General features: G+C 43.8%; 1 protein-coding gene across 1 annotated transcript; it reads right to left on the bottom strand.

The window, feature by feature from the left end:
• Positions 1-6,993: 6,993 nt before the first annotated feature.
• LOC137301490 (nicotinamide N-methyltransferase-like) lies at positions 6,994-15,357 on the bottom strand. The gene is made up of 3 exons (XM_067971006.1): positions 15,161-15,357; positions 11,636-11,840; positions 6,994-10,648 (listed from the first exon to the last, which is right to left on the bottom strand). The coding sequence occupies exons 1-3, from the start codon at positions 15,312-15,314 to the stop codon at positions 10,213-10,215; spliced, it is 795 nt and encodes a 264-aa protein (XP_067827107.1). The 5' UTR covers positions 15,315-15,357; the 3' UTR covers positions 6,994-10,212.
• Positions 15,358-27,357: the final 12,000 nt, after the last annotated feature.

Raw genomic sequence — 27,357 nt, 5'->3', positions numbered from 1 at the left:
CACTACGTTCCAGGCCCCCGACTCCACATGAGCAACACCATGGTGGATTAGCTGGTGAATATTAAAGAGTAGAAGGAAGATCTGTATGACTCAGTCTATACATTGTAATAATCTGCATTTAGGTACTTACTGCAAACTGTACCTCTCCATAGATTGGCCATCTTTAAGAACATATCGGATGAAATTCTGTACCCACACAGCCAGCTTCTTAATGGCTCATTGCCCAATGGGTTCATGCGTCTTATAGATTAGGAAGGTTCCAGGTTTGATCCCTCCTCTAGACTGAGCTAGTTGACCTCAGCTGGGGCAGCACTGGTAATGATATAACTGGCCTCAGCACCCCTGGGCTAGGGAAGAAAAATATCAACACGATTGCTACCTGTTGACCCCTCCTGGAAAGTGCACATTGGTTGGAGACAAGATTGGGCTCTGCTGTGGATTCTTTCCCATCTTCAACTGAATAACTTGCTGACACTCCCTAAATAGGATCACACATGAAGGATGTCAAAGCCCTGGAGAGGGTGCAGAGAAGATTTACTAGAATGGTACCAGGGATAAGGACCTTCAGTTATGTGGAGAGTCCAGGGAAGCTGGGATTGTTCTCCTTAGAGTAGAGCAGGATAAGGGGCGATTTAATAGAGGTGTTCAAAATTATGAAGGGTTTTGATCGAGTAAATAAGGAGAAACTATTTCCACAGGCAAGACGGTCGTTAACCAGAGGTCACAGGTTTTATTGGTAAAAGAATCAGGGGAGAGATGAGGAGAATTTATTTTACCCAGCGAGTTGTTATGATCTGAAATGCACTGCCTGAAAGGGTGGTGGAAGCAGATTCAATAGTAAATTTCAAAAGGGAATTGGATATATACTTGAAAAGGAAATATTTGCAGGGCTATAGGGAAAGAGCAGAGACTAATTGGCTAGCCCTCTCAAAGAGCCGGCACAGGCACGAAGGGGCGAATGGCCTCCTTCTGTGCTGTACAAATTTATAATTCTGTAAAGAATAATTAGCTGGATCAGGATGGTGATTGGCACTGCAGAGGAGGACGAGAGGAAAGAAAAAAAAATCACTTTAGATTAGATATGTGAAAAATTATAAGACAAATCCAGTTTAAGCTGGGATTAACTTTAATGACTGAAGTTGATATATTTATAATGATATGTTGATACCACAGCCCTATAGATACCAGGTGATCAATGAGGGGTATAGAGTTGTCATAATACATCTATTCTATTACAGTCGGACTTGGAATCGAGAAAGTAACCAAGAAATGTGCGTATCGTTCAGAGTGTGGCGCTGATGCAAGTAATATAATCGTTGGAGGTAGAAAAATTCTTTGCTGCGCCACTGCCTTGTGTAATGTTGATAGTGCTGCCGTTAGTTCCAAACACAGCTGGCTGCTGCTGGGAAGTACCGTTGCCATCACCTGGACTCTTCTAGAAATGACTACCTCAACTTAAATGAATGGAATCTACAGCCTGTGCATGTTTATATTTCATGTATTTCTCAAGAGAAGCTTTTATGGGAAAATGTGCACATTTTACACAGAATGAGCTGTTTTCTTAAAGTGTTGATGTATTTATTGTTGATGTTGTTTAATTAAGGTGAAATCTTTCATAGGGTGGCCATGTTGTCAGTGTCAGACACAGGGAGAAAATCAATTATCAGGGTAAAATGGAAACGTCGCTAAAACACCTGGCTAATTGAAATCGAGCATCTTATTGGCTATTGTAAATTTGCATACCCAATCAAATACCCAGAATCAAAATTCAAATGATCTGATTGGATCTCTTGAATATAAAAGGGAGGGTCTCTATCTCAGCTGGTTTCAGGGTATGGTAAGATATCGACCGAATGGTATTGCTTTATCCATGCAAAAAAACATGGAGTCATCGTCAGACAAAAAGAGAGAATCAATAAGTGAAAGCTTCAATCGTTTTTCAGTGCAAAATAATAAAAATTTAGGAGATGACCAGTGAGAACGTGTGTGTCAACCATTTATTATTTTCAGTGGCCCAATACCCATTCACTGACTGCACTCAGTAAGGGCTGGAGGTAACTCTCAATCCTGATAAGTAATGAATTAACATCGCCGTTACAGTAGTGGAAATTTTTTTTTACACAAATATATTTAGCATTCACATGCAGGTATCTGATGGTGTCATTTCAAGGCCAAAGAATTTACACTTTTATGAATGAAAGTCAAAACTGTATAAGTTGAATCACAAAGCAAGAGTTTACTTAGTGAAATAGCTAAGAGGAAGAGGTTCAGTTCATCCGTACCACTCTACGCTTGTTTTATTGGTCACTTAATTGTGTTGAAATAGGCTGCTATTCCTCTTCTTGACCACTAGAGGAGGGTAAATGTTAGGGCTCATTCGGTAGGCACACTGTCCAGTGTGGAACTGAGCCATAGCGACCAGCAAGATCCCAGAAATGATCACTGGTTTATGCTGATCTCAGCCAGGGTGGCAATAGAGATCCTGCAGTTGGCCTGCTACCCTAGGCCAGAGAGAGGGGCCGCCTCACTTCTGCTGGAAATTATACATGTGTCAGTGTTGGCTGAGGACAGAATTGGGTTTGATTGTGATGCCCTTCATGATAAAATAGCCTGCTCATAGTCATTGCCCGGGCTCTTCCTTGAAGACTATTTACTTGGACAAGATAACAGAAAAAGCAACTAGTGCGTAGGTCAGCACCTTTAAGGAATGAAGAGAAGCTGCAGAAGTTCTTTTAAAAAGTAATTTAAATTATAATTACCATTACTATATTACAAAAGTCTTCAGCCTGCAGCAGCAATAGCATCCACTGCCATGTCATCTTGGTAGTTGTCTTCTTAGTATAGTCGATGCTTAGTATAGTGTGCATGCACAATGGTGTTCCGAGTGTTGAAAAGAACTAGAAAGCACACTACATGCAACTGTTTCATACTCAAAATCTACCTACAGGCATGAATCTGCCCACCCAAATGGGAGGGGTTGGAGTTGTGGCGCTAAGTAGATAAACAGGATTGGTAGCATGTCATGACATTGCAATATCACAATGCATATTAGTGTGCTGGGTGATGTGCTGACCCCAAATGTTATACTGAGACCAGCACAGAGCTTCTCTAGCTTCGGGCAACCAATTGCCCCAATGGAGAGGGTCTAGATGCATTGCCTTGTGGTGGTGTATTCCTAATTTGGTGCTGAAATTACAATGAAACTAAAAATGTCTTTGATGCCAAATTCATAGTAAAACAACAACATAACTGATTTCTGGTTCTTCCCAGCTGTAGCCAGGAATAAAGTTGGGATCTGGGAGTGAATTGAGAATCAGGCAGTGGGGAGCAACAGGAACTGGAACTGAAGTTTGGAATCAAGTGAGATAGAGCAATGGAAAATGGGATTGAAGTGATGAGTGGGAGGGAAAGCGCAATGACGTCCATTTGAGAATGTTTCTTTGTTTGATCGGGTGTGATTGACCGGGGTGAACACCTCCTGGTGTTCTGACCAACATTGCTCCTTCAACCAACACCATCAAAACAGATGAACTGGTCAGTATTCATTACTGTTTGTGGAACCTAGCTACGTCAAATTGGCTGCCGTGTTTGCCTACAAAACAAGTGTCTACACTTCAAAAAGTAATTAGTTGGCCATGAAGTGCTACGAGGATGTGAAAGACATGATAAAAATGCAAGTTTTTTCTTTAAGCTAATCTTTTGTAAAATACTTTTAAATACACAATGGCCCTGAATTTCCACAATGTCTGTTGTACCATTGTTACACCAGAAAGTTATGCCAGCCAAGGGAGTTGAACGCAATTTTCGTGGTAAGTTAATTTGCATATAAAGTGCTGTAAGTTCTGGCGTAATTACAATTCTAAAAGCGCAGTGATCGGCTTAGGCCACGGGAAACTACAGTGAGAAGCGACACAGCCTCTGTAAAAACTGCAGTCTTCATTAGAGCACTTGGGGGTAGCAAGGGAAGGCTGCAGAGTGCCACCAGGTGAGTGTTGCTCCTATACAAATGAGCTTGGCGGAGCTTGGGCAGACGGATCGTTAAAGCTGCCAAAAAGATTGAGGAAACTCACGTCTAACATATTAATGGAGCATAAGTGGCAGAATATTCTAAACGTGAGTTTCTCAATCTTTTTTAGCATGATAATGGTGTAAGTGCTGAAGATAGTGAGGAAATTTAAGTTCAGTGTTTCTTTTCTTCAAATATTTCTTACTGCTGAGGGAGCTGAAACTGGCCTGAACTATTCTCTTGAGAGTTCCAAACTCTTTCGAAGATTTGGACGGCTATTGCTCTTTAAATATCCCTGAAAAGTTACCACAGCTTCCTGGAATTCAATAACCGTTGATCCAAAATGACTGACTATCATACATTTAACTGAACAAATCTCAATATGCGCCTGTTTGAAAATAGCTTGGCTCCTCTTTCAACTGACAAAATTTGAAAGACTGGTATTGAGTTAAGCTTGAAACAGGATTCTGGCTGCTGGTTTTTAAATGCCTGACATATTTAAAGCGACAGCCACCACGCCAAAACCAGATAAAACCATATTTCATTTTTGTTTTAGCGACATCATAAATTCATTTGCTCGGGTATATCTTCATGGATTATGATGTTGCTTTGCTTATGCACCAGATGAATTCTTACCATCCTGTGAGGGGAAAAACAAGGGAGAGTACAATATTAGATTTGATTTTTGTTAACAAAGAGGGAGTAGTAAATAAAGTACTGTAATTATACAGGGACATCTTTGTTGTCAATTTAAGGTAAAATTTGAGGGCAGATTTCCTCTGTGCATTATGCGAACAAAATCATAATACACTGTACATACTAGTCGATCTCCCAAGACCAAGTATAGTATCCAGGTTTGGCAGAGTTAGAGGGTAGTTTTAGGAGAGTTAACATTGAAAGTAACAGGGAGCAAATGAGGATGGCAAAATAGGAGCAGATCATAGGATAATAGAATGATACAGCACTGAAGGAGGCCATTCGGCCCATCGTGCCTGTGCCGGCTCTTTGTAAGAGCTATCCAATTAGCCCCATTCTCCTGCCCTTTTCCCATAGTCCTGCAATTTTTTTGCCTTCAAGTATTTATCCAATTTCCATTTGAAAGTTATGATTGAATCTGCTTCCACCGCCCTTTCAGGCAGTGCATTCCAGATCATAACAACTCAGATAATAAAAGGTAAGTGTAGAGTAGATACATTGTTAAGTTTTAAAGAAATCCAATTCTATCAACTAATATCACAAATACAGTAGTTCATCACAAGTAAATTTAAACAAAATCATAGGTAAATTTCTGTGTCACACTTATGGTCCTTTCACAAATAGTCAATTTTTAAAAATTCGTTTATGGGATGTGGGCATCGCTGGCAAGGCTGGCATTTATTGCCCATCCCTAATTGCCCTTGAGAAGGTGGTGGTGAGCCGCCTTTTTGAACCGCTGCAGTCCGTGTGGTGAAGGTTCTCCCACAGTGCTGTTAGGAAGGGAGTTCCAGGATTTTGACCCAGCGACGATGAAGGAACGGCGATATATTTCCAAGCCGGGATGGTGTGTGAATTTGGAGGGGAACATGCAGGTGGTGGTGTTCCCATGTGCCTGCTGCCCTTCTCCCTCTAGGTGGTAGAGGTCACAGGTTTGGGAGGTGCTGTCGAAGAAGCCTTGGTGAGTTGTTGCAGTGCATCCTATAGATGGTACACACTGCAGCCATGGTGCTCCAGTGGTGAAGGGAGTGAATGTTTAGGGTGGTGGATGGAGGCGAGTCACTCGCCGCAGAATACCCAGCCTCTGACCTGCTCTTATAGCCACAGTATTTATGTGGCTGGTCCAGTTAAGTTTCTGGTCAATGGTGACCCCCAGGATTTTGATGGTGGGGGATTCGGCGATGGTAATGCCGTTGACTGTCAAGGGGAGGTGGTTAGACTCTCTCTTGTTGGAGATGGTCATTGCCTGGCACTTGTCTGGCGCGAATGTTACTTGCCACTTATCAGCCCAAGCCTGGATGTTGTCCTGGTCTTGCTGCATGTGGGCACAGACTGCTTCATTATCTGAGGGGTTTCGAATGGAATTGAACACTGTGCAATCATCAGCAAACATCCCCATTTCTGACCTTATGATGGAGGGAAGGTCATTGATGAAGCAGCTGAAGATGGTTGGGCCTAGGATACTGCCCTGAGGAACTCCTGCAGCAATATCCTGGGGCTGAAATGATTGGCCTCCAAAAACCACTACCATCTTCCTTTGTGCTAGCTATGACTCCAGCCACTGGAGAGTTTTCCCCCTGATTCCCATTGACTTCAGTTTTACTAGGGCTCCTTGGTGCCACACTCAGTCAAATGCTGCCATGATGTCAAGGGCAGTCACTCTCACCTCACCTCTGGAATTCAGCTCTTTTCTCCATGCTTGGAGCAAGGCTGTAATGAGGTCTGGAGCCGAGTGGTCCTGGCGGAACCCAAACTGAGCATCTGTGAGCAGGTTATTGGTGAGTAAGTGCCGCTTGATAGCACTATCGACAACACCTTCCATCACTTTGTTGATGATTGAGGGTCGACTGATGGGGCGGTAATTGGCTGGATTGGATTTGTCCTGCTTTTTGTGGACAGCACTTCCTGGGCAATTTTCCACATTGTCGGGTAGATGCCAGTGTTGCAGCTGTACTGGAACAGTGTGGCTAGAGGCGCGGCTAGTTCTGGAGCACAAGTCTTCAGCACTACAGCCGGGATGTTGTCGGGGCCCATAGCTTTTGTTGTATCCAGTGCATTCAGCCATTTCTTGATATCACGTGGAGTGAATTGAATTGGCTGAAGACTGGCTTCTGTGATGGTTGGGATATCGGGAGGAGGCCTAGATGGATCATCCACTCGGCACTTCTGGCTGAAGATGGTTGCAAACGCTTCAGCCTTGTCTTTTGCACTCACGTGTTATTTATGATAGAAATTCAATACAAATTTATCTGAAAGAGATGCAAATGTGATGAATTATGAATAAAATGTATTTATTGAAATTCAGTCATCACAAATTTCCTAGCAAAAAGAAGTAAAATCCATCAAATCACTCAAAATACTTTTTGAAAACATTTTCAGCTTCTAATTCTTTTCATCAGCGGTATGACAATAAGAACAAAATTAGGTTTCCAACATAATAAAAATATTAAACCTTTACATATTTCACCATAACATTATTAATATTGGCAAAGGATTTGTTCTTTGTGTGCCCTGCACTCTTTTGGTTAAGTGGAATAACCCAGAAGCATGTGAGGTAATTGAGTTTCTTTCCAACAAAAAAAAAGGAAACAGTGGGACCGTGGAAAGATCCCAAAGATGATATCGTGAGTGAACAAGAGATAGGAAATATACAAAATGAATTCTTCTATTGTTAATGGAGTGACCATGGTCAGTCTTCCCAGTAGAAATTGAATTTCTGAGAAGGGTGGAGGAAATACTAACAGAAATAGAAATTGAAGACTTGACCATCACTGATAGGCTGAGGAAATTAAAGTTAGACAAGTATCAGGCCCAAATGGCCTTTATACAAGGATACTTCAAGAAAATCAATCACATTCTTGCCATTATCTTTAAGGAATGATTAGAATTGGAAGTAGTGCCCAAAGATTGGAAAATAGCTAACGTAACACCCATCTGTACAAAGGGATGACCCAGGAAACTACTGGCCAGTGAACCGAACATCCATTGTTGTAAAGTATGCAAGGCATTCAAAAAGAGAAGATAAAGTAACACCTAGATAGGTATAATGTGGTAAGAGAAAGTCAGCATCAATTTATGGGCGTTCTTGCCGAATAAATTTACTGGAACTCTTCAAAGAGAAATGGATCTTGTTGACAATGGATATCATGTGGATGTGATATATTTAGATTTCAGGAAGACTTTAAGTACTGCATCAACCAAATGATTCTTCTACAAGGGAAATATAATTGGATGAGCAGGCATGCTCCTGAAGCGGATTGAAATTGGCTAAACCAGAGAAAGCAAAGAGTGGTTGTGAATTAAACTGTATCAACGTGGCAGTGGGTCACTGGTGGAGCACCACAGGGATCAGTGATGGGGCTATTGCTGATTACAATGTAATTAAGTGATTTTGAGCTGGAGACAGAAACAGAGTTGACTAAGTTTGAAGATGACACCAAATTGGGAGGGATTTTAGAAAATAGGGAACAAGCCAAATATAAAGGGATCGGGATAGATTGGGAAGGTGGGATGATGAGTGGCAAATGGCATTAAATGTGGAGAATTACAAAGGTTATGAGATAGAGAAGTGAATTAAACAATGGGGATATAAACTAAATGTCATCAGGCTACAGGACACAAAAGATAAATCTGGGATTTTGGTAGATATCTCACAGAAACCAAAAGCACAGTTAGTGACAGCAGATTTTCAGATGGATAGCCAGAAGAATAGAACACAAATCTCAGGAAGTGATAATGAGTCTGTACAAGGCACTGGTACAATGGCCACACCTGAAATACTGTGTATAATTCTGGCTCCCAGTACCACAAGGTTATCCATGCAACAGAGACAGTGCAGCAAAGGGCAATCAAACTAATACTCAGTAGCTTAATGCATCTGAGGTACAAGGAAAGCTTCAGATTGTTTATTTTAGAGCAGAGAAAGCTCAGGGGAGTAATTATTCAAGATTCATAAGGGAATTGATAAATGAAACCTCAATAATATGTTCAAGAGTGAAGCAAACACTAGACCAAGCTCAGAAGAGGTAAGGCATACAGGCAGTTTAAATTTAACTACCTTAGACAGGGCTGATGAATGTTTGAATTATACTTCCCAGTGGAGGAGCCTAGTTTTAAAGGAGAATTGGACCAATAATTGAGGAGAGGATAATTGAGATATATTAGCTTTTGGCTAGAGGGTCTGCATAGCTTTCCCTGTCCTGTATTTTCTTACATTCCTGTCTGCAGACAGGAAAATTGTTGAAATTCTTTTCCACTGTGTCACCACAGTGGAGTAGAGAAAAAAAACAGAAACGGCAGTAAATTTTCAGAGTTGATGCAGTCATAAAAGAGCACTTTAGACAGTCTGAATGGATTTCAAACACTGAAAGTGGATAAGGCAGCTGACCAGGCCATCTTCATTGTAGGTTTTAAAGGACTTGCAACATGTAGTTATGGGCCCAGTTAGAAATATTTTCTGGAGTTCACTTAGGGAAGATTCCAGAGGACTGGCAAATATCAAATATAACTCTTCTTCAAAAAGAGGATTAGGGATGAGTATTTTATTATTAGACCTATAAGTATTGATTAAGGGACAGTACATAAGGACATAAGAAATAGGAGCAGGAGTAGGCCAATCGGCCTCTCGAGCCTGCTCCGCCATTCAATAAGATCATGGCTGATCTGATCCTAACCTCAAATCTAAATTCATGTCCAATTTCCTGCCCACTCCCCGTAACCCCTAATTCCCTTTACTTCTAGGAAACTGTCTATAGACAGTATAAGGGATCAAAGAAAGAATTTGCATTTATATAGTGCCTTTCATGACCTCAGGACATCCAAAAGCGCTATACAGCCAATTAATATTTTTTTAAAAAGACTGGTGACTGGTGTAATGTAGGAAACCACAAGATCTCACAAACAGCAAAGTGATAATGACCTGATAATCAGTTTTAGTGATGTTGGTAGAGTGATAAATATTGGCCAGGGCAACAGGGAGAACTCCCCGACTCTTCTTCGAAACAGTGCCATGGAATCTTTTCTGCCCACCTGAGAGGGCAGATGGGGCTTCGGTTTAATGTCTCATCTGAAAGACGGCACATTCGACATTGCAGCACTCCCTCAGGACTGCACTGAAGCGTCAGCCTAGATTTTGTGCTCACATGTCTAGAGTGGGACTTGAATCTACAATCTTCTGACTCAGAGGCGAGAGTGCTACCAACTCAGCCACAGCTGACACCCCATCTCATCTGAAGGACAGCACACTATAGCAATGCAGCAACACCTTAGAACTGCACTGGAGTGTCAGCCCAGTTCAAGTTCTAGAGTGGAGTTTGAATTTAAAACCTTTGTGATTCAGAAGTGAGAATGGAACCAGCTGAGCTAAATAAATTCAATTAAAAAAAACTATTTTGATTTGTTTTAATAGAGTCTATTTTTATTTTTGCTGATATTTTTACATACATTTTTAGAAAAATCACCTTCAAGCAGAAAAGATCTGCAGCAGCTGCAATATTGATTCAGTACGTGTAGCACTAAACATTTTTATGCTTGTGAGCAACTAGGAAAAATGCAGCCTCAAAGTCAGATAAAGTGTTTACTGACTTGTCAGGACCAGTGAAAGTTTCAAACTGCTCGATCTCATAACCAACCTCCTTCAAAGCTTTTTCTAAAAAGACCCGATCGAATGTCAAACATGAAAATACATACTCGTTCACCTTATAAAAGGTCTCGTTCAAAACGCCAGCCATAATGAGTACCCCGCCTGGTTTTAATAGAGAGGTTACATTTCTCAAGGCATTGCAGTATGCTGTTTTATCCTTACAGGCAGCTTCCAGACACAAGGAAGTCAACAGACAGTCAACAGGTTCCAATTCCACTGGATACAGAGGATTACTTTGATGAATATCGCACATCAAAACTTGTTTGATGGAATCTCTCAGCTTTTTCTCTTTCTCTGCCCATTGTTTCCTGAATGATACAAACTCATTATATGAGACAGGAATCTGCACAGAATCACGTTCAATTTATTCCATGATAAAAGAGGTGACATGCAGTGTGTGGTTCAAACGTATTTTTAACAGCCTCTGTTTTTTCATAGACGTCCCTAATTGAGGCTGCTCCATAGCAAACACTTGGTGGGGACTGTGTTAAGTAAAAAACCTTCTGCTGGTTGATGTGTACAAACAGATTGTGTACATCAAACGAACACCAGCTGACAGAAAGAAATGAAAGAATTTTCACTTATATAGTAGCTCATCACATCTTTAAGTGTTTCACCGACAATGAACTGCAGTCACTGCTACTATGTGAGCAAATGCAGCAACCATTTTGTAGTCAGCAATAGGGTGAAAGTTTATTTTATTGGTGTTAATAGTTGAGGGAAGTATGTTGGCCAGGACGCTGGGAGATTTTGCTGGATGCTACCGTGAGATCAGGAATGGAGGAAAGATCTTGAGAACAGGAGTCGGCCATTTAGATACCAACTTTACTTCCTATTAATTAAAATGTCTTTTGGGCTCTAAAGAGGAACCTTTTAACTGATATAGATGCTCAACACCTGAGGGAGTCAGCACCTTTCTGAATCTACATGTGCCTTTCTTTATGTGAACAGGATTATCATGTTTTTTTACCTGACTGAAGAGTCATCTAACTGCAAGTTACAAACCTAACCTAAACACAGCAATGATGTCTGTTTGCAGTGGAGTTTATTCTTGTCCTGTTACAGGTTGATCTGATCCCCCTATATCTGACCAAAACAGCAAATTGCTCAGATTAAACTTGTAATCTGAAGGAGTGGCTCAGACACTCCAGGTAATTCAGTACAGATGAGGGATCAAACCCAGGATCTTCCTGGCCTGTACGGTTCAGTAACACACTAAGGTGTGCATATGAACCATTGGGGAACTTTTTATCTTTTAAGGAAAATAAAACATAAAACAAAATCTTACGAAATACCTGTTGCCTTCCAGTTCACACACGAATTTTGTAAATGGGCTCCAGTCAAAAGCTCCTGGATCATTTTGTAACCACAGCTCAATCTCTCGACGGTTGTTGGAAACATAATCGGTCACAACAATTTCCTCCACATACTCAGAGGCACAGAGAGCTGAGTGAAGGCAGGGGCCACATCCAATTTCAAGCAGCGTATGGATTTTCGGACCTGGAATAATTCAAACATCAGTCATTAAGTGGGGAAGAACATAGGAAAATGCAATTCAGATAGTAATTAAGTAACAGCCATAAGGTCCACATGAAGAGATGTTCCCTCCCAGATCCAAACAGGTTTCCAATTTTATGTTAAAATGTATACTAAAAGTAAACAATAATTAGGCTCAGAGAGTGCCAATGAGAACTTGGGGGGGGGGGGGGAGGCGAGGGAGAAAGAGGAGGGAGGAATGTCATCATGATCTGAATGAATGGGGTTACATACGAACAAACGAATTCAGAGCATTCGGCCCCTCGAGCCTGCTCTGCCATTTGATAAGATCATGGCTGATCTGATTGTGACCTCAACCCTACTTTTCCGTCTACCTATTATAACCTTTGACTCCCTTGTTAATCAGGAATCCATCTAACTCAGCCTTAAAAATATTCAATGATCCTGCCTCCACCGCTCTTTGGGGAAGGGAGTTCCACAGACTCACGACTGAGAGAAAAAATTTCTCCTCATCTCCGTCTTAAATGAGAGACCCCTTATTTTTAAACTGTGGCCCCTAGTTCTAGTCTCTCCCACAAGGGGAAACATCCTCTCAGCATCTGCCCCTTCTAGTCCCCTCAGGATCTTATATGTTTCAATATGATCACCTTTCATTCTTCTAAACTCCAGTGTATACAGGCCCAACTTGTCCAACCTTTCCTTTTTTGAAGAATGCCTGTGAGGAGAGAGAGGAAGATGAGTGTCAGCAGGAACTGGAAGGGCAGAAGACAAGAGATGATTGCCAGAATGAACTGGGAGGAAAGTAAACACATGTGTGAACTGAGGGGGGAAGAGGGTGTGCCAAAGTAAACCAAGGGGTGAGGGGGGGGGCAAGTAGTAGAATGCCTCTATAATTTTTTTTGGGGGGGAGGAGAGAAGACTGACTTTCTGTTATTATGACAACCATATAGTATTGGTTACCATACAGAATATGGTATTGAGATAGAGGATCAGCCATGATCATATTAAATGGCGGAGCAGGCTTGAAGGGCCAAATGGCCTACTCCAACTCCTATTTTCTATGTTTCTATAAACAATTTTAAAACAAGTTAACAATCAGATTTAGTGACACCAATGCCATAATCGTTCACAAATTCTTTGCAGGAAATGAGAGAAACTCCCTGCAATTTTCACCACAATCCTTTGCTACACCATAGAATTACAACACGGAAATAAGCTGTTTGGCCCAAACAGTCCATGTTGGGGTTTATCCTCCACATGAGCAGTAATCCTAATTCTGTGTGCTCAATCTGTTCCCATATCTCTTGATTTTCCTTTTTCTTCAACCACTTATTCTTAAATGTTGACATGGTCTCTGCTTCACATCAATAACTCTGGTAGTACATTCCGAAGACTCACAAGCCTCTGTGTAAAAATGTATCCTTGTTGTTTGTGCTAAATGTCTTACATATGATCTATCTTTGTCTCCTTGTTCTAGACCCCCTCAATTACTGGATACAGTTTGCGTCTATCAACTCTGTCCCATCCCTTCATAAGCTTAAACACTTTTATGAAATCACCTCTTAATCTCTGCTGTTCAATGAAAATAGCCCCAATATTTCAATTCTTTCTTCATGTTTGTATTTCCTCATACCAGGCAGCATCCTAGCTTTACCCAACTAGTGATGGAATGGTAGGTATACCTGCAGCTTAATTTATGACAAGGCCATGCCCTACTGCACTTTCAGTGTATCTACATGTCATAGGCCTATATTCAGGGCTGCTTTTGAGTTTCAATTTTCCTGAAGCTTTATGCCAGTTTTTCTACTTATGTGGTTTGGCATGTATGCTATTCCGTGCTCACTGTCAGGGTGGTGGCCTAGAAGCTTATACCCCTATCATATACCCCAACCTAGAAATCTACCCCTACTCCTCATGGCTCCACATTCAAGTAAGTTTCTTACCTTCTTTCTTGCAGGTGTTCCGTAGGCCTGGTTTCTCCGAGTGCAGCCGGCAGTGGTGGCCTCTGGGCAAACCATTGTTGGAGCGAGGACCTCAAGCAGGTATATGCAAAGGGCCTAATGCCTGCTGCAGGCATGGGTAATGAATGCCTCTCGTTTGTCCTTACCCAATATGGTGGACAGGGTACTTCCGGCTGGAAGTGTGCGTATGCTTCCGGCCTGCCATTTTGGGGCCTGAGTAAGCTACGCAGCCCAATTTTTGGCCATTGTCCTCTGCCTTCAATAGATGTTAGCATTCTCCCTACCAACTCCCTCACAGTTAATGCTGGCACATTCCTTCATCACACACTCCAAAGTGCCACTCTCAGCTTCTCCCCCTTTTCCCCCCCAAAGCATGTTCTAAGCTTCAATTCTCTTGCCCCCACAAAGCTTCACTCATGGCAGCTGTTCCTTTCCCTCTCCCCTTCATTATCATCCATTCCCCCTTCCCTCTATTACCATCCAATACCCTCCCCTTCATTGCTATCCATTTCCTCTTTTACTTCCCCCTTTCATTGACATCCCCTCCCCCCTTTCACTGCCATCAATCGCTTCCTTTCCCCTCCTACTGCCATCCATTTTCTCCCTCTCCCAGTCCTGCTCCTTATAAGTCTGGTGACTAATAAACTGGAACAGGTTGCTGTCTCCTCTCCACAATACACCCGGAACTAATGGTGGGGGTTATGGCCTCTGCATACTGTCAACAGCAATTTCTGTTCTTGGGAAAATTCCACTTGAAGCAAATTGAGACTACAATCTATCCTCCTAGTGCTGGAAGTGGTGTGGATAGGAGACAGCCACCTGTTTCAATGCATTAGCCACCAGGCTCGGGAGGACTGGGACTTGGGAGATGGAGGAGGGGGCTCAGCTCTACTGACATACTGACCAGGCCTCAAAATATAGCTGCGTATAATGATTCCACTATTCCCTGCCAGAATGGAGAAGATTGGGTAATTCCCCTGTCAGTTACGCCTGGAGGCCACGCTGCTGGAAGCAACTGCAATTGATATTACACAATGAATTTTGATGGTTGCAATTCGTAGAGATTCTTTTTAAATAGACTGTAAATAGACTTTGTTTGTTTTGCTGGTTGCTTTAAAATACACTGGCTGCAAATCCGGGCTGGGGCTGATTTTGCTGCAGATTCAGGAACTGCATTCAGCCTTCAGCAGCTTTGTGCTGTCAGAAACCCTTCCTTGATTGCTTGATACAAAAGGTATTGAGTAACAAAATAAGTAATTGCTCGATAAAATTGTAGGGGATTGCTCACAAATCAGAGAGTCGCCCTTCTGAACAAGGGTGAGCTGGACAGTCTGGTTAACTAGAACCAAAGAATTTACTTACCACTGGAAAAGGCCTTTACCATATTCTTCAGAAAAAAAGGCAGGTATTCCCCTTCCTGCAGATGACCAGAGGGAAATAAGTAATACGTTTCCAAATAGATCCGAGAGTTAAACTTTTCCTCATAACAATCACCGTCAGTAAAATGTAACTCCATTTTTTCTCAAACAGGAAAGTTCACTGAGCACAGGATATGTTGCAAGGTCACAGCACTTTTAATCTTAAAGGGGAAGTGTCCTCATTGAAAATTGTTTTAAAATTTATTTTTTGAGGAGGGAAATGTTTCTGAAGAGCACTGTATTATTTTTCTCACAATGCCATTCCATAAAAGGCAGGTGATGATATATTTTTGATGTGGTTTACCTCATTGTATCAGGTCTTTATAAACAATGGGGATTAAAACTTGCCGAACGTTTTCATGAAGACTTTTAAGTCCCTTGTACCAGAAGTCTAAAGTATGAACAACAGCACGTCAATTAGCCAACAGGGTGGAACTGCAGTCCAGCGCTTAGACATGATAAGGAATATACAAAGACCTGTTGGCAGCTTGGCCTGGGCACAGGCACTAAAGTTAGAGACATTTAAAGCTGAACAAATTAAATTTATTATATATACAAATATTTATTTTTTGGATAATGGAATGCAATTAGAATAAAAATGAAGGGGGCATCCAGGAGTTGAAAATCGAGGAGGCTCCTCGGCCACCCCATTGCCCGCCTGATGCCATATTCAGGTGGGCTGTAAATGGGCAAGGAGCCCGCCAGCCTCAAGCAGGCATAAGGCTGCTTTACTGTACAAATAGAGGTCCAATGTCAGTTGTCGGTGGTCGACGCAAACTTCAGGTACAAATAGGAAGAACTTTTCCCACGCAAGCTCCGCCTCGTTGTATCAGGTCTTGCGCAGCCTAACCAACAGTTCTTAAAGGGACCACTGGAGGCCCATCAAAAAATGGCCACAAAAAAATGTTCAAAGTTATACTTTTGTGCAGCCGGAAGGAGCAGGAGTGTTCCTCCTGGCCTTAAAGAAATCCTAGCCGTAAACACGAGAAAAGTGTTGGTTTAAAGCCCAAACTGTGCAAGGGACTTCATCATAGTAAGAAGGAGATAAACGTCCCAGTGCTGCAGCTCAGATGAATCATAGAATGATACAGCACAGAAGGAGGCCATTCGGCCCATTGTGCCTGGGCCGGCTCTTTGAAAGAGCTATCCAATTAGTTCCACTCCCCTGCACTTTCCCCATAGGCCTGCAAATTTTTCTCCTACAAGTATTTATCCAATTCCCTGTTGAAAGTTATTATTGAATCATCTAGGATTAGATGAAGTAGGGAAGACGGAGACTGGTGTGGAGCATAGATGCCGGCATAGACCAGTTGGGCTGAAGGCCCTATTTCTGTGCTGTAGTTTCGATGTAACTCAATATCCAGCAATGCCAAGCCATACATGAATTGAAATGGCTTTCACTTACTTAATATGGTTTATGACTATCAACTTATGCAGTTAATACCCCATTCCCCAGAGTATCTACGATTCATATTTCGTGGACCACTCGGCTCCAGACCTCATTACAGCCTTGGTCCAAACATGCACAAAAGAGCTGAATTCCAGAGGTGAGATGAGAGTGACTGCCCTTGACATCAAGGAGCCCTAGTAAAATTTAAGTTAATGGGAGTCAGGGGGAAAACTCTCCAGTGGCTGGAGTCATACCTAGCACAAAGCAAGATAGTAGTGGTTGTTGGAGGCCAATCATCTCAGCCCCAGGACATTACTGCAGGAGTTCCTCAGGGCAGTGTCCTTGGCCCAACCATCTTCAGCTGCTTCATCAATGACCTTCCCTAAGGTCAGAAATGGGGATGTTTACTGATGATTGCACAGTGTTCAGTTCCATTCGCAACCCCTCAGATAATGAAGCAGTCCGTGCCCACATGCAGCAAGACCTGGACAACATCCAGGCTTGGGCTCATAAGTGGCAAGTAACATTCACGCAAGACAAGTGCCAGACAATGACCATCTCCAACAAGAGAGAATCTAACCACCTCCCCTTGACATTCAACGACATTACCATCTCCGAATCCCCCACCATCAACATCCTGGGGGTCACCATTGACAAGAAACTTAACTGGACCAGCCACATAAATACTGTGGCTACAAGAGCAGGTCAGAGGCTGGGTATTCTGTGGCAAGTGACTCACCTCCTGACTCCTCAAAGCCTTTCTATCATCTATGAGGCACAAGTCAGGAGTGTGATGGAATACTCTCCACTTGCCTGGATGAGTGCAGCTCCAACAACACTCAAGAAGCTGGATGTCATCCAGGACAAAGCAGCCTGCTTGATTGGTACCCCATCCACTACCCTAAACATTCACTCCCTTCACCACCGGCGCACCATGGCTGCAGTCTGTACCATCTATAGGATGCACTGCAAGGCTTCTTCGACAGCACCTCCCAAACCCGTGACCTCTATCACCTAGAAGGACAAGGGCAGCAGGCACATGGGAACAACACCACCTGCATGTTCCCCTCCAAGTCACACATCATCCCGATTTGGAAATATATCGCCGTTCCTTCATCGTCGCTGGGTCAAAATCCTGGAACTCCCTACCTAACAGCACTGTGGGAGAACCTTCACCACACAGACTACAGCAGTTCAAGAAGGCGGCTCACCACCATCTTCTCAAGGGCAATTAGGGATGGGCAATAAATGCTGGCCCTGCCAGTGACGCCCACATCCCATGATCGAATAAAAAAAAAAATCGAAAGGTACTGACCACATCCAAAGGTAGAGAACTGACATTTGGTTTCTGCATTGTAACCATGACTTGACTAGACAATCTGCTTACTCCACCCTTTCAGGCAGTGCATTCCAGATCATAAATACTTGCTGCATAAAAAATGTTTTCCTCATGTTGCCTCTGGCTCTTTTGCCAATTACCTGTTCTTCGACCTTTACACCACTTTCCTGTCCGATCCCCATATCCCTTGATTCCCTTAGCGTCCAAAAATCTATCGATCTCAGTCTTGAATGTACTCAACGACTGCACATCCACAGCCCTGTGGGGTAGAGAATTCCAAATATTCACGACCCTTTGAGTGAAGAAATTCCCCCTCATCTCAGTCCTAAATGGCCGACCCCTTATCCTGAGACTATGTCCCCTGGTTGTAGACTCTCCAGCCATGGGAAACATCCTCTTAGCATCTACCCTGACAAGCCCTCTTAGAATTTTATATGTTTCAATGAGATCACCTCTAAACTCCAGAAAGTTTAGCCCAATCTACTCAATCTTTCCTCATAGGACAACCCTCTCACCCCAGGAATCAATCTAATGACCTTTGTTGCACTGCCTCTAAAGCAAGTCTATCCTTCCTGAGGTAAGGAGATCAAAACTGTACACAGTCTCACCAAAGCCCTGTACAATTGCAGCAAGACTTCCTTACTTTTGTACTCCAACTCAATTGCAATAAAGGCCAACATACTATCTGCCTTCCTAATTGCTTGCCATACCTGCATGTTAACGTCCTGTGTTTTGTGTACAAGGACACCTAAATCCCTCTGAACATCAGCATTTAATAGTTCATCGTCATTTAAAAAATATTCAGTTTTTCCATTTTTCCTACTAAAGTGAATAACCTCATATTTCCCCACATTACACTGCATCTGCCACCTTCTTGCCCATTCACTTAACCTGTCAATATCCCTTTGCAGACCCTTTCCGTCCTCCTCACAGCTTAGTTTCCCACCTAGCTTTGTATCATCAGCAAACTTGGATACACTATACTCGGTCCCTTCATCTAAGTCATTAACATAGATTGTAAATAGCTGAGGTCCAAGCACCAATCCTTGCGGCACTTCACTAGTTACAATCTGCCAATCCTAAAATGACCCGTTTATTCCTGCTCTCTGTTTTCTGTCCATTCTTACCACTCTTTGGGTAAAGAAGTTTCTCCTGAATTCCCATTTGAATTGATTAGTGACTATTTTATATTTATGACTTTTGGACTCCTCCACACAGCGTGAGTAGCCAACTGATTTTTCCCTGAGTTGAAGGGAACTGTTAAAATTGGGATTGAAGGTGCTGCTTCATGTCAAAGTTGATGTGTTGGTGGGAATGGCTGAACAGCTTTACAGGTTGGTAACCTTGGCAGACTTTGCATGTAATGCTGTTCCGTCAGAAACAGGTGGGTTGCTTTATCACTCTATGGGCCTGAATAATGGCTCACTCCAGTGGCCCTGGGGATTACCAGTGGCATATAAATTGAATGCTCTTATTACCCTGACTTGAGCTCATCCAAAACTCTGTTACCCGTATCCCATCTCGTATCAAGTCCCGTTCATCCATCAACCCGTGCTCACTGACCTACATTGGTTCACGGTCTGGCAATGCCGCGATTTTAATATTCTCATCCTTGTTTTCAAAACCCTCCATGGCCTTGCCCCTCCCTATCTCTGTAACCTCCTCCAGCCCTACAACCCTCCGAGATCTCTGCGCTCCTCCAATTTTGGCCTCTAGCACATCCCCGGTTTTCATCGCTCTATCAATTGGTGGCCGTGACTTCAGCTGCCTAGGCCCTAAGCTCTGGAATTCTCTCCCTAAACCTCTCCGTCTCTCTACATTTCTCTTCTCCTTTAAGATGATCCTTACAACCTACCTCTTTGACTGAGGTTTTGGACACCTGTCCTAATATCTCCTTATGTGGCTCAGTGTCAAATTTTGTTCGATAACCGCTCCTGTGAAGAGCCTTGAGACGTTTTACTACGTTAAAGGCACTATATAAAATGCAAGTTGTTGTTGTTGACGGCCAAAGAGAGTGCAGATCTGACTGAAGGCAGTTCCTGCAGCTTATCCTTTCGGAACTGTTACAGGTTGGTAACCTTGGCAGACTTTGCACGTAATGCTGTTCCGTCAGAAACAGGTGGGTTGCTACTTGCAATAAGCTACAGGAACATGGCAATGTAGTATCACCTCTCTATCAGCAAGTGGTGCTGTTGTATCGTAAAACTATTACACTGGATAATTCAGAATGTGATCACTGGAATAAAAACAGAAGACGCTGGAAACACTCAGGAGGTCAGGTAGCATCTGTGGAGAGAGAGAAACAGAGTTAATATTTCAGGTCGTGACCTTTCATCAGAACTGGAAGAAGTTAGAGATGAACAGCTTTTAATTAAATACAGAGCCAGGGAAAAGGGCAGGAGAAGTACAAAAGGATGGTAGATCTAGATGCCCCGGAGGAGCCCAGGGAGGACCCGTCTGCCATTGATCCTGGGGGTGGGATGGTGACAGAGGAAGGGCGGCTGGTGCTGCCGATCCGTTCGCTGCACCCTGAGCAGTGGATGGGTCAGTCGCGGATGGTGATGACCTGTGCGCGGGTGATGTATTTCTTCCACCATCTGCACAGCCTGAATTACAACATGCAGCTCCTGTTCGTTAAGTTGCTAGGCAGCTGGGTGTCCTTGCAGGAGCTGCCTGTCTTTTACTGGGATCTAATCAGGGTCTGGAATATGGTTTTCTCCAGCCGGAGCTCTCCCCCTTTAGGGGCGGTGGCCAACCTACGGGAGCCGCTGCTCAGGAACCCGCACCTCCGCGTGATCAGCTTTGGCAATACGTGGCTGGCGGAGAGGAGGGCTCTGGCTGGCAAGTTGACTAGAGTCAGGGACATACTGTATGGTGGAAAAGAGGGCTGGATGTCACCAGAGACATTGGCAGAATGGATGTTCTGGCACTACGTCTGGTCTGCAGCCAAAGCCATCGAGGTGATAAAAGTTACACTTGGCCCTGACTCCACCAGGTGTGTTGAGGAGGTTTGAGCAGGTGGAGTGATTCTGTCCGATCTGACCCCCGTTTGGATGGAATTTCTCATCGGCGCCAGGCCCCGAATCCTCCCACGAGAGCCTGCACCTCACAACTTGAGCCATCTCTCGGAAATTCCCTCCGTGCCATTTCATTCTGCGCGGAGGGGTTTCCTGTACGGGCTGCTCCTGCACACCCTGCACTTCCTCACCCATGCCTTCCGTCCGTGCCATCTTGCCATCTGGTGGAGGTGGGGGTCCTCAATGGAGGGCTCTCTATGCAGAAGTCCTCCCCATCACCATTGGCGATCTGGGGTTGGAGAGTGTTGCATGGAGCAGTGCCGACCAACAGGTCTTTAACTCACTTCACGGACACCTAGACTACCTGTGACTTTTGCGGCCTGGATTAGTCCGTGTTTCATATCTACATGGAGTGTAAGAGGTTGCAGCCCCTCCTGCACTATTTGAAGGGGCTGCTCCTCAACTTCTGGCTCCACTTCAGTCCCACGCTCCTGAGCTTTGGCCACCTGGTGCAGAGGGGCAGCGGGCAAGTCGGAAGACCTCCTTGTGGGTCTGCTCCTGGGCCTGACCAAGGTGGCCATCCACAGGTCCAGGTTGGACATGGCCAGTGGGGGCGGTCGCTCTGGCTCCCTGCCTCTCTTCTGTGCCTGGGTGGCCTTGGAGAGCGTGCACGTGGTGTCTGCCAGTACACTTGTGGCCTTCCATGAACTGTGGGCATCGCAGAGACTGGAGTGCATAGTGGATAGGGACAGTAATATTATTATTTAATTTGATAAGTTTCCTTTCTCTTTTGTAGGGTTTGGGTGCTTGTTGTTTGTGCCACCTCAAAAAAGGGGACACTTTTGTTAATTTTCTTTAATTTGGGCGTCCCAGTGTCTACTTACCAAAAAAAAATGAAATCCACAATGTCGGTTCTATCAAATCTGTCTACATTGTATGCTAAGGTATTTTGTTAATAGGAGTTGTGTTACCACAGCAGGACTAGTTCAACCAGTTTATCTTCTATCAGATTTGATTTGTTATCTGTTGCCACAGAGACATGTATTCCAAAAACAAAGGTTACTGACGCCATACACTGTGTCAGCCGTGGTGCTGTGGGTGACGCATTTGGCTCTAAGTCAGAAGGTCATGGGTTCAAGCACAAATCTAGAGACTTGAGCCCATAATCAGGATGATGTAATAGATCCCATGAAGGTATTTCGAAGAGGAGTGATGTCTTGGCCAATATTTATCCTTCATCCAACACCTAAAATCAGGTCATTATTACACTGCTGTTTGTGAGATTTGCTGTGCGCAAAAGTGGCTGACACATTTCCCACATTACAACAGTGACTACACTTCAAAAGTATTTCATTGGCTGTAAAATGCTTTGGGATTTCCTGAGGCTATGAAAGGTGATATATATATATAAGTGCAATGTTCTTTCCTTATTTACATATGACTCCAATCAATAAGAAGGAAATTGTATGGATCAATTGGTAATGACCCAGACATTGTGTCAGTATAAGGCTAAGGCAATTTCAGGACAATCAACCTTGCTACTTTTTCATCACTAATATCTGGGAGCTGGTTCCCAACTTCAGTCAGCTTGTCTCACAGATTAGTCAAGCAACAGCCCAAAACCTAGTCTTACTCACATAATCATATCAATCAGCCAACATCCCAGACTCCTCCATCGCCATCCCTGTGTATGTCTTGTCCCATAAACAGGATGAATCCACCAGAGGACATCCTCCACTGTGCTAAATGGGACAAACTAAGGACAAATGTGGCTGTGGATCAGCAGCAGCAGTAGAATTGTAACAATCTGTAACCTCATTGTCCAGTACATCCCTCATTCCTTGATCACCATCAAGCTAGGAGGCCAACCCTGGTTCAATGTGGAGTGTAGAAGAGGTGCTAGGAGTAGCACGAAGCATACCTTGAAATAAGGTACAAAGCTAATGAAGCTACTACAAGGAGCTACTTGCATGCTAAACACGAGAAGCAATAGGTTAAGTAGTCCCACAACCAACAGATTAGAGCTAAGCCCTGTAACCCTACCATATCCAGGGAAGAATGGTGGTGGACAACTAAGCAACTAACAGGAAAAGGAGGCTCCATGAACATTCCCTTCCTCAACTATTATGGCATGTGTGCCAGGGACAAGGCCGAAGTGTTTGCAAGTGTCTTCAGCCAAAGGAACCAAGTGGACGATCCTACTCAGCCTCCCCACTGAAGCACCTACCATCATAGATAGTGTCCAGCCAATTCAATTCATTCCATGGTGACATTAAGAAGCAATTGAGTGCTGGGGGCCCTGACAATAACCCGGCTGTAGTGCTGAAGACCTGCGAATCAGAGCCAGCCGCTGTTGAGCCGGGTCCTCGGTCCTAGGTCACCCTGCCAATGATTGGGCTTGGCATTGTAACATTAGCAGAATCAATAATACACATAATACTCAAGCAACAATTAACAGAATCAAGGTCGGTATTACTCAGTCCGAGTCTGGTCAGCAGAGCAGCGTGGTAGCTCTCCTTCATATCTGCTGTGTTTTGTCAAGTAACAAGGTTACGACCCCCTCTGAGGTCATCTGACAGTTAACAAGCTTATTTAACAGTTCCCCACTTTGAGGGTAAGAAACATAGTTTTGATCCCTCAACAGGATGACTAATCATCTTCTCCCTCCCGCATAAGGGCAGCTAGCTCCAGAGTATTAGCGTGTCAGTTAAGCCTTGTAAACATCCGCTTTAAATAGCACGTCACAATACTCAATTACAATAAAAGATGTGGAATAAGCATTGTCTTTTTAGGGCTAATCTGGATGTCACGTTCAGTCAGCAATGTCCAGTGGTTCAGTCTTTGCGACGAGACCAATGTGTCACCGGGCTTTAGTAACAAGTTTAGAGGGGTGTAGGGAGAATGCAACATCAAATTCTGTAGCCCGGTGATAAAAGTAAAATGCTTGACTGCCCAGAAGGTTGCTGGAAGGTGTCGCTCATGTGGGTTGAACGTCTCCTCAACTCCAGTAAGGATGCGGGATGCATAAGCGATCGGTGTCAATCTGCCGTGCACCTCCTGGCACAGTACGGCTGCTAGGCTTTTGGATGTGGCCCCACTTCCAGGTTTGGATCTGGAGAGATCAAGTACGTAGCCTGTGCAACTGCTTGCTTTAGCTTGGTTACTGAATCGGTATCTTCGTCTGTCCAATCCTGCTGAACTGAATCATCATTCCCTTTGAGTGAATCGTACAATGGCTTAGTGAGTTCTGTGAACTGTGGAATGAACGAGCTTTTGTACCCCACCAGCCCCCAAAACGACCGGAGATCCATCTTTGACACTGGCAATGGTAGCCTCTGCAAAATGTCCACCTAGTCAGGCGTCTTTCCGTCATGTGATAAAGTGATCCCCAGAAAAGATACTTCTGATTGTCGTTGCTGAGATTTTTTGGGATTGATGTTTAGACTGGCCGTCCTTAGTCTGCCCAGAATGTCCTGGAGCACTATCAGATCAAAATGTCATCCGCATGAACGGACTGTGAGTGAGAACATCCTTTCAGTATAAACGCCATACGCTTGTGGAAGATTGTAGGGGAGTTGCAAACATGTCCAGGTATATTGTTGGTTGTTGAAAATAAGTGAACTTATACTGATCCTCTGGGTGAACTGGAACACTCCGGAATCCGTTGGAGATGTTGAGGGTCGAAAAGATGTCGGCCGTCCTCGGGACCCGTGCCATCAACCTGAGTGAATTTCTCACCACAGGCACTCACGAAGGTGTGACTGAGTTCAATTTCCTGTAATCAATTGTCAATCGCCAACTTCCATCTGGTTTCTTTACCAGTCAAATTGGTGAATTCACCAATTCCCTAATTGATCCCTGGAATGACCCCTGACAAATCACATTTTGCTCTAGCAGAGAGTCAATTGCAGCTTGAACATAAGAATGGCTCTCAGTGGGAATCGGATATTGTTTACATTTACCATGCAGTGGGCCGCTAACCCTTTCTTTCTCGTCTAACCTACCACTATCATATTTGTGTTTAGCTGTCACCTCATCCATCTTGAATGCCTGGGTCAGATGAGTGAGGGGAGGGTAAGGTTCAGGTTTCTTAATTGCATACACGGCAAAAACATCGGATATAATCGCAAAAGACACATTAGGCTGTTGTCCCATCACATCTTTCAACCGCAAACATTGGCCAGTATAATCAATCAATATCCTGTACTGGGTTAATGCATCGGATCTCAATAGCGCCTCACCCATCAGTATAGTCATTGCGACCGGATCAGGTATTTGCATCTGAATACCATCCATACTCAGATCAACATGAGTCAATTGCGTAGATTCTTGTACAGAGCTGTTAAAGCCTTGTGATGAATGAATAACCCTTGTGGATCCTGCAAAGTCAGAGGGGTGTAAGGCATGTAAGACAGTGACATTAGAACCAGTGTCCCCTAATAACTCCTGCTGTGGGCCCCCTCTGATCACAGCAGTGACGAAAGGCTGATTGTCATGTGTCCTCCAGAACCTTACTACTGGATAGTGGTGGGGGCCAGAACCCCGTCATTGTGGGTCCGGACGAGTTCGCTCGCCCTTCACCGGTGGCGCTGAGACCTGGACTGAATGGACCTGAGGGAGGCCAGCCGTGGTTAATTGCTGAGTAGCCAATAACACAATTAATTTGTCTAATTTTTGATCTGTAGGGGACGGACATGGGGGTTCATAGGGAGGAGATTAGTTGGACCTCGGTCCTGGATCTCCACCTCCCCCTGGATCGAGCAATTTGGCAATCTTTTGCCCAGTGTCCCAGTTTACCACAGTTAAAACATCCTTCGTCATCAGGGAGATTTCTGTTCCCTGGTCCGGCGCCATACCCTGTCTATCCTGACCTCTGCCGTGCCCACCAGCCACTTTAAGGTATGGACCCTCGACCATATGGACCTCAGACTTCCCGCTGGGCTTCGCTCCGATATTATCCCTTCTGGGCCCAAAGGCTTGTACATTCTGATGTGCCTGAAGTACAACGGCCATGATTGTGGCTCAAGCACTGTTTCCATTCACTACCACTCCCAGGGCTATTTTAACTTTCGGGGTCAATTTTGAGAGGAACAACTTATATCCCTCTTGACCATGATAATTGGACCCAGCTGGGGCCAGCAGCTGGGACATAATGTATTTCTCATTTGCTTAAATACCCTGTGGGTACTCTTGCTGTCCCTGCTCACATTTTCTGATTGCACGATAAACATCTATCTGACTGATACCCAGCACTGAAGGAATAGCATCCTTTACGGCTTGAGAGCGGCAAAGACCACTGGATCTAACCGTGCCTTGAGGTCCGGACTCAAGCCCTACAACAATACGCGCTTAAGAGCTGGATCGTCAAGTTCAGGATGACCCTGGATGAAGACCCCGAGTGTCTGAGCGAGCACCAATGAATCCCTTCCGTCTTTAATGAGATGTATCTCTTGCGTCATTGCCTGCTGTTCCATGTTGGTGATCAGGCGCTCCTCCTCATAATTGCATGTTACTTAACCTGCCTGATTAGTCCGGACTGTCTGATACACCACTTCTACCTGTTTCTGTGCTCCCTCAGGAGGGTGATCATCATCAGGATAGTGATATGCCATATCCTCCAACGCTCCCCAATCAATCTCATCACCTTCATCACCTCCAAACCCACAACTTCCTCGGACTACTGCTTCCACTATAGCTGAAGCACAGAGCGGGCATCGCAAAGAGAGTGGATCGTGAATCGAGTGGGAACTTGAGAATTTAGTGAGAGTGGGACTCTGGTAAAGTAGTGGGTGAATTGAAATTGAAACGTAACTTAGAACTTTAAAACTTTAAAAGAAACTGCAAGTTAGTTAACTGTTAACAGAAATTGCAAGTTGGTGTCAGTTAACAGTTAACAGTCAATCAGTTGTAAGTAATTGCCTGAATAGAGGGTAATTATTGTGAGCTGGAAGCTGATTGAGCAATTGTAACTGCTGTTCTCAAAAGGTGTATAAAGTAGAAGGTTAAAAGCTGAAGCACAGAATAGGCATTGCAAAGAAGTTGGATTATGAACTGAGTGGGAACTAGGTACTACATTTTTTTAAAAAGCAAAAAAAAACACCCAAAATTGACTAAAAATTATTTATTTATAAATAAATATAGACTAAGATATGGCAGAGCAGGTTGTATATCTAGAATGCAGTATATGGGAGTTTGTGAACATTGAGAATGTCCTGAGTGAACACATCAGCAATGGACGTCTTTGCCACAAATCTCTCCAGCTCAGAGCCATTGAACTGGAGAGTGAGTTGGAGACACTCTGACACATAAGGGAGGGGGAGGAGCATCTAGACAGTTTGCTCCAGACTTTAGTCACACCTCGTAGAGAGGTGCAGGATCAGAATGGGGTTGGTGTG

This window comes from Heptranchias perlo, chromosome 33 (assembly GCF_035084215.1).
Source record: "Heptranchias perlo isolate sHepPer1 chromosome 33, sHepPer1.hap1, whole genome shotgun sequence".
NCBI classification, from domain to species: Eukaryota; Metazoa; Chordata; class Chondrichthyes; order Hexanchiformes; family Hexanchidae; genus Heptranchias; species Heptranchias perlo.
The sequence above is the reverse complement of the archived record's forward strand: the minus strand, read 5'-3'. Positions and strand labels throughout refer to the sequence as shown.